The sequence below is a fragment of the Carcharodon carcharias genome, chromosome 25, assembly GCF_017639515.1.
Source record: "Carcharodon carcharias isolate sCarCar2 chromosome 25, sCarCar2.pri, whole genome shotgun sequence".
NCBI lineage: Eukaryota > Metazoa > Chordata > Chondrichthyes > Lamniformes > Lamnidae > Carcharodon > Carcharodon carcharias.
This window is the reverse complement of record NC_054491.1, coordinates 41,029,385-41,037,235: the sequence shown is the minus strand read 5'-3', so window position 1 is coordinate 41,037,235 and position 7,851 is coordinate 41,029,385. Positions and strand designations below refer to the sequence as shown.

At 44.4% G+C, this 7,851-nt stretch overlaps 1 protein-coding gene across 9 annotated transcripts in view; it reads left to right on the top strand.

The window, feature by feature from the left end:
* The first annotated feature begins 512 nt into the window (after positions 1 to 512).
* The window catches only part of fli1 (Fli-1 proto-oncogene, ETS transcription factor), a 119,683-nt gene continuing 112,344 nt past the window's right edge, over positions 513 to 7,851 (top strand). Inside the window, exons 1-3 of one of the 9 annotated variants that reach the window (XM_041174349.1) lie at positions 513 to 605; positions 1,260 to 1,343; positions 7,570 to 7,775. In XM_041174349.1, the coding sequence (XP_041030283.1) occupies positions 1,305 to 1,343; positions 7,570 to 7,775 (245 nt within the window). In that variant the 5' untranslated portion in view covers positions 513 to 605; positions 1,260 to 1,304. Of the gene's footprint in view, positions 606 to 858; positions 1,344 to 5,263; positions 5,422 to 5,582; positions 5,667 to 6,846; positions 7,056 to 7,569; positions 7,776 to 7,851 lie in introns of those variants that run through there. The other 8 variants (XM_041174350.1, XM_041174356.1, XM_041174348.1 and 5 more) reach the window with 8 other exon arrangements.

The following is a 7,851-nucleotide window of genomic DNA, read 5'->3' as shown; positions in this document are numbered from 1 at the left end:
TGGCCAAATTAAAGAGTTCATGACAAAAAGAGGATAAATGAATCCTAAATAACTGTTTACAACATAACTTGGTGTTTTCTCTTTGTTTTGTTGCTAAAGTTAGGACTGGGTCTTTTAAAGTTAAACCCAATCCCTTCTAAAATAACTTCGATTTTGAGTTGAAGTGACGGACGGAGCTGGAGCTCCACTCAGCGTCGCTTCTTGGTTTAGCTCCTTTCAAAAAAGTATGGCAAAAATATCTGATAGCTTTTCCCCTTTGGGTCTATGGTGAAAATTTAAGGAGGGGGCATTATCCACGGGGATGGGCTTCAGATTCAGTCTGACAGAGAAGGATTTCCATTTCACAGTCATTAATTAAAATTAATCTAAGAAATTGATCAACTAAACTAAGACTTAAAAAATAACGGGCTGTTAATAATAATTCCCTGAGGCTTTGCTGAACTCGGTCTGTCTGGAGTTTCTGAGGCCCACAGCCCCCACTGTACCACAGCATGGACTGTCTTGTCAAGACTTTCCTACAGACAGTGTTAGACTAGCAATGGGCTGCTAACCCTCCTGTCTCGCTAGGATCAAAAATCCGACAGGTCTTTTGACCAGCGTTAGGGGTGAGTACGTCTTTTTCCAAAGAAAAAACTCTAAAATATTGAAATGCGACAGGATTAATAAAAAAAACACGAGCCAATGAGCAGTTGAACAAAACTTTAAACGAAAATATATCAAATAATGATGGGGAAGGGCTGAATGAGTCTCTCTGCTTAGCGTACCCAAAAGAACAATCCGGGAAGTTCTGGGAGATCACAGAGAACACGAAAGTGAAGAGAGGAAGAAAGTCAGAAGGAATAAGAGGGAGGGAGAAAAAGAGAAGTTAAGAAGTGAACCGAGGGGCGTGGAGGATATTAAAGGAGAGAAAGAATTGGTGCTACAGAAAATATTAACCCTACAGCAGAGAAACAAGGAAGGAAGGGGGCCTGGGTACAGAGACCGTGATAAATAGACAGACAGACTGGCGAATGGCTAAAGAAGCAGCGGTGAAACAATTCCTGAGCAGCATCACTTGTAGGAGTGTCTGTTGTGGATTAGGAGAAAGTAATTTCCTATTTGAGTGAATTTGGATGTATTTTATGTCCGCGGTGTGCGGTTGGACATGGCCAGGCAGTCGACAGGAAATGTAGAGGGGTCAGGGTATGGTGGTCTGGGTGAAAGGGGCACTGACTAAACCCGACTGCTGTGTGCACTCTCAAATGTGGGACTCCTTTCAGTAGGTGGACGCAATCGGAGCGGGACACAGGGCAGCTTGGAGGAAGATGTTTCAGACTGTTCCGGACACCTCGTCTTACGTAAAGGTAAGATTGAGGCTGCAGTATTCCATCAGAGCCATCCAGTGGCCTGAGACTAAATTCATTCGACATGCCCAGAAAGTGATCTTTATTGATAGGAAGTACTGGAGATCATTTGGAGCATACTGGAAAATATTTGTCCGTTTCACTCGCAGTTAACTTCTCTGTGATCGAATTTCCAACTGCAATTTGCTTAACTCCAATGGTTCAGATACAACTCTGTCCACCTAATGTGTTGCAATTTCAGAAACTGACTGAATCTGAAAAGCAAAACCCGGCCTGCCATTTTGGTTAAATACTGATGCTATTCATTCCTTACTTCCAGGAAATCCTTACTTTCGCCCATTTTACCCTTACTGCCGAGATATTACCTGTTGGGAATGCCGCCCCCTCATTCCCAGCTGGAACCCAGGTCTGCAATGCGGCGTGTAACTTCTAAAAGGCGACACCCAGCTGGATTCATGAAAAGAGTTTTAATAGTGTTGGAGATTCTCATTGCCGCTGTTGAATCTCTCTTTCCCTCCCTGTTTATCCATGTTTTTAAGTCTAATATAAATTTTAAATTCCAAAGTCCAAGTTCAGTAACAGATGTGTAATTGAAACGAAGACCAATTAACTTAGCATAATAATTCTATTTTGCACAGAAACTCATATTGTGTGGCAGCCACTCTTCGGGCCTAGTCACAGCGTGTGTGAAACTAAATTAATTCAATATCTATAAAACTATAGAAACGAGTTTTGAATGTTATCTTCGGGATTGTATATAAAGTGAATGTGGAATGACTTTAAATCTGCTTTGAAAGAGATTTGAAGCTGGTAGGGATCGGAGAGGGGAATCCACGGTGGTGAGCAGCTATACGAGTTTTCTGTTTTTATAGTCACATGGCCAGTGTCTCAACTGTATGTCTGTAGAAAGTGTCTAGCCAACTCCAAGCTGAAATCTTCTTTGCTTCCTCCTTTACCCCCTTTTGGGCAGCGGATTTCTTCATAGGACCCAGACGTTTTAAATGCATTGAATCCCCCAAAGTCGAACAGACAGGCTCCGTCAGACTGGAGAAATCCACCAGACATTAATGCGACAGTTAAATAAATCATCTGACATGAAATAAAAAAGCACATTCGTAGCGCCCACCTTTGATTCGTTAGATCATGTAATAAGGTCACTGTGGATATGATTTGTGTATATACCTAATGTAAAAAATATGCGCTTGCGCTTTTTAAAATTTAATCTTATGCAAAGTAAATATACTGTACATTTTGCAGTCATTGGGGCGGTTTGTAACCTCTATGTCGTGCTTTTTCAAAGTGAAAACCGTGCAGTTACAGGTGTGCAGTGGTCTGGATTTATTTATTTCAGACACTGTGGGCAGCTAACACCCAATCAAAAAGGAAGCAATATCACAGAGGCTTAAAACGCGCCTCAGATTTATTAAAGACCTTTAGAAAACATTTATTTCTCTAATATTCTGCGACGGTATTAAAGAATGGAGTATGCGGGCCCCGGGCTTGTACCTAACGCCCTTGAAATAGCATATTTTTTCATCCAGTCATAACGTTTGTGTTATTTCACAAAGGCTGGTTTTCAGACAGTCTCCAACCAAGGGGGAGAGGTCTGCGAAACTGGAACAATTCTCAGTCTGTTCCCTGCTCACTCTCCTAGCCAGGGTTCAACCAAAGCTCACCAAGTGAGCGAGGCTCAGCGTCAGAGAGAAAGCCCCCTCCATGGGGCTCACATGGGGTAATAATCGTCCCCTTTATTATGGTGCTCTAATTACAGCTCCAATATTTATTACTTTCTAAAGATAGCTATGTATTAATTTTAAGCACTCCGAGACAAAACCCGAATCAGGCAAGAAAGAAATACTTTGCAGTTATATTATGATTCATTCAAGCGCATCCAGGTCTTCGTTGCAGACTTGTTTTGCTAAGGTCAGCGGAGACTAGGAGTTCTCCAATAAAAATAAATCTCAAATTAATTATGGCCCCGAGCAACGGCCCAGACAGCTTGCTTGTGTGTTTGGAGTCGCAGATTTTTTTCCCCTTTCACCATTTTCCGTACGGCCCTTGTAATTGTGGGAATTTGACCGCATTCTTAAAAAGCAAAGTTGATCAGGTTGGTTTTATTTTAATGTCTAATGTTGTCGCCATCAGTCCCCAGCCCCCTCCCCCCACCGCCGAAAAGTAGAATGACATATTAAAGTTCACCTCCATAACTGGCCCATAAATTACACGTAACCTTCTTGTTGGTTTCAAGCTTTTAACACATGCATTACAAGTTCAAACTCTTTCCCCAGGCATTTTTTAAAAATCACATGCCAGGAGCAACCTGAGGATTTGTTTGCTGTGTTCCAAATTGTCAGCAAATATTGATGTTTATTTGCTTGGCCTTAATTCCAATGTGATGACTATCTAAGTTTCAGGAGCCCCGACTCTCTTTTGGGGCCCAATCTCACCGTTCTCACGATCTGATGTATCTGCACGCATGGGTCGTGGTCTGTATGTATAGTAGCTGCAGTCGGGTTGGGGCGGAGGTGGAGGTGGTGGGGGGGCGGCGGGGGTGGGGGGGTGGTGGGTGGGAGCGTTGGTGGCGTTGGGTGATGGATGGAGCCTAGTGCAAGGGCTTCATGACTGAGAGGTAGGAGGCTGGGGCTAGATACCTCGACAGTATGGTCCCGAGAGACAACAGGGAGGATTCCGGGTGAAAAATTGGATTTCTTAGGACGGCAGAAAATTCGGTGACTGATCTGGTATGAGAATCTCCGTTACCTGGAGAAAAGGTCATTCATTAGAACTCTGAATAATTACATGTACAGAAAACTAACGAGAAATAATTAAAACGTTCTGTTGATCTTAGTATTCAACAACAGCATTCCTGTAGACTGGGCAAGTGCCGAAATGCTCCTGCACGTGTGTACCCAGGTTTAAGACACTTTCAAAGTGACTCATTCCAGCAAAACGTTCTTTGGGGCTTAGGATACGAGGCCAGGTTTCAGTTAATGAGAGAAAAGAAACTGCCCTCAGTGTATGTACAGGAGCGAAACCTACAATTACCGGTGAAAATAACCCCATTGGCGAGCACACCACGACTCCCCGGCGGTCTCCTCACGTTCCTATCTGCAGCTGCACTGAAATGCTGACTGGATTGATGAGGATAATTTCAGAGGGGGGAGGGAACTGCAATCTTAACTCGCCAATTTAGTCAAGAGAGAGAAAAAAAAACGAATACGGGGACTGAGGACTTGTGAAAAAAAAAACGGGAGCGCAACGTCTGGACTTAACGGGAAATTTCAAATAAATACATTTAAATCAATAAAAACTTCACCTAACCAGGTAAACTCTTGATTCTGAATTATACCTTTTCAGTAAAAGTTTCTACCTTTAGGTTTTATGTAAAGACTACCGATGTAACACTAACCGGCTGGGATGTGCACTGCGTTGAATGGTTAGGTGGTGACTGCCCGGTTCTGTGTAACTTTGAAGTGTTTTGCCGAAAACGGTGTGTTGTTTGAGATTATGTCGAGGCTGGGATTCTCGTGCTTGTCTTTTTATAAGTAAATGCCAGCGTGTTCATCAAAGAGGGCGCAAACAGATCCAGGTAACGCCAAACGTGTCAATGTTAAGAGGAAACTGCAAAATTACTCTGTGACATGAGCCGTATCCACAACAAGCGTTGATGTTTTATTTTATAAACGAAAAGAAAGGGACGGGTGTATTTGTGTGTATGTGTGTGTGTCGATGTATGTCTGTGGAGTAAGAACAGAAAAAGCTGAGGGTGAGGGGCGCTTCGACAGGAAAACGCGTTTGAACCACGGAAAAGAGAATTCGCTATTGTTTCTTTTTCCTTATCTTGACGGCCAAAATATCCTGCTTAAACAAATGTGTAATGAGCCCCCACCATTGGTTCAGCGGCTTCCTCTCGGACGGCTGACTTCACTTCCCAAAATTGCCAATCTTTCATCCGGTTACCTCGCCTGTCCGAGCAAGAATTGCGGTTGTAATTACCTCCTGTCCGTGTCATGTTTGGGATATTGTTCCGATTTGGGGAAAAGGGAAGAAATCGGGTGAAATGGACGGCACGATTAAGGTAAGGAAGCGGAGGGGGTGGGGAGTGCTTTAGAGGCTGTCCGTCCCAGGCGTTTCGCTCCCGTCCCCTTTCCTTGGGGTGACGCGACTTTTTCACCAGTTTCCAAACTAACACAGTGATCCGATTTGTCAGCTTTCCATCTCCTTCTAAATTTCCTTTTCCTTTCAAGCGTTGAGGCCGCAGTCGGAGATGCAGTTTCAGTCAGTGGGACGCTTGAGCTAGAGAGGGTTGTTGAGGGAGCCCTGGTGAGTGTTACTCTTTCTGCACCACATTGACTTTGCTTCTGTAAGTCACTTGGATGGCATTGTCCCAAAGTGGACGCCGCTCGGACTGTGGATACTCTGTAAACCTGGCTATCACTAACCCGAGATTAAGCAAGGAGATTGAGGGGTCCAAAGGGCGGGAGTTGGGGGGGGGGGGGTGGAGGGAGGTGCTCCTGAGGGGGCTTTCAGTGCAAGGGTGGCAGGAACTTGCCCGCGGACCGCCCGGACTTTCACGAACTGCGCAATGTTGCATGGCACAGCGCCCGACAGCCACTCCGCAACTCAGTGAGCCTCCTGCCATCTCCAGGAGCAACAAGCGTGCGGCGAACACAACTCAGCAACCATGGAATGAACCAATTAGTGTGACTAGAATGTACTAGGATGTCCTTATAACGAAACCAATCGTGTAACTTTCCGGTCTGTTGTGCTGTCGGGACCTCGCAGCTCATTCCGTTACAGCACGTTCCCTCCATCTGTAACTTTCAGACAGAATTTATTTCTCTCACGTGCTTCAAATGTGTCTCCAGGACAGCGATCAGAGGGTCCCACAGTCTATAGAATAAAATAGGACCCGCTTTAAAATAAACAATGTTACAGATTGGTGAATTCACAACGGGAGAGGGAGGTGAGCGCTCCAACAGCAAACCGTTTAAAATGAAGGTTTGATTGATTCATAACTGAACACCAGGTTTGTCATCAATCCCCCTCCCTTATCGAGCCAGCATACACTTCCGCTCTTTACACTCCTGTTTCCTGACAGATTTCCTTTTCCCTTAATACAATAAAGATGAAAAACTATAGCTTCTTTTTCCCATTGTTCTCTCTAAAGGACTGTGATTTATATTTGTGTTTAATGTTTGTCATTTATTTATGTTTTATGTTACTTATTCTGGGCTGGACTGGGGTTAGACCCCTCTCCCCTTCTTCCCCCTGGCTCTACCCTTTCGTCGAACCCAGTGCGCCTATGATTTCTGAGAGCTGGCAAGTGCAAACAATTGAGGGAAAATAAGCCGTCAGGACCAGAGCATGTGAATGATATTTGCCACTGCCCCGGCTCACCCTCTGCCGTTGTGGAGAGAGGCGGAGGCTGCTGACTCCCACAGTAGGAAACAGGACAACAACAACCGCTCTCCAGCATCTTTTAACCTTCGGATCTGCTTCAGACCTTATCACTGTTGCTGCTTTCTTCAAATGCTGCGGATCTATTCAGTCTACAGGCTGCCACAGTCACTCATGATTTGCCATTCACACAACATTTCTCTCAACTGTGTGGAAATCCCGATCATTCCCCGAGATTTCTGGGGTTTTTCTGAAGAGTTGATCTGTGGCAACGGCGCCATGATTCCATATTTCAAACGCAATATTCCTACAGTCAGTTACATTATTGTCCCTTTCAGTTTTAATTGAAATAACATGGCCCCTCAGTTAATAATGATTCATTTAATGGTGTGAGCTCCAAAAGATAGACATCTCACACCCATAAACACGCACCTCATGCCTACTCACCGGTAATCAAATACATACACAGATGTACTGAAACCCCAAATCCTATATGTCATGTAACACACACACATTTTATATATATATATTTCCTCTATAATGTGACGATGGATTTAGAAATAGATGTGCATGATATAGATCAACACACTTACTATTTTATGTGATTGCATAGTCGTCGTGAGATAGAGTGATTTTAAACAATTAACCTGTTGCTATCACGATAACATATAATCTAACTTTATTCTGGAGAGGAGTGTTGTATCATGAGCATATTGTCCAGTATGGATCCGTCTTATGTTAGAGGGTGCAGTTTCTGGAGTTGTGTTTGCTGTCCGTACCTGTAACTCTCTCACTGTTTGCCCTCTGTTGTTCCCCCTGTTTTCAGGAGGCCTTGTCGGTTGTGAGTGACGACCAGTCCCTGTTTGACACCTCGTACGTGGCTTCACACCTCCCCAAAACGGATATGACGGCTTCAGCTGCCGCCGACTATGGACAAACGCACAAAATTAATCCCTTGCCTCAACAAGAATGGATCAACCAGCCTGTCAGGGTTAATATCAAGAGGGAATACGACCATATTAACGGGTCCAGGTAACATCGGATCAGACAGCCCTTCCACCCAAGGCAGATCCCCGGGAGAGAACGGGGGCAAGAGGGCTTCATACAC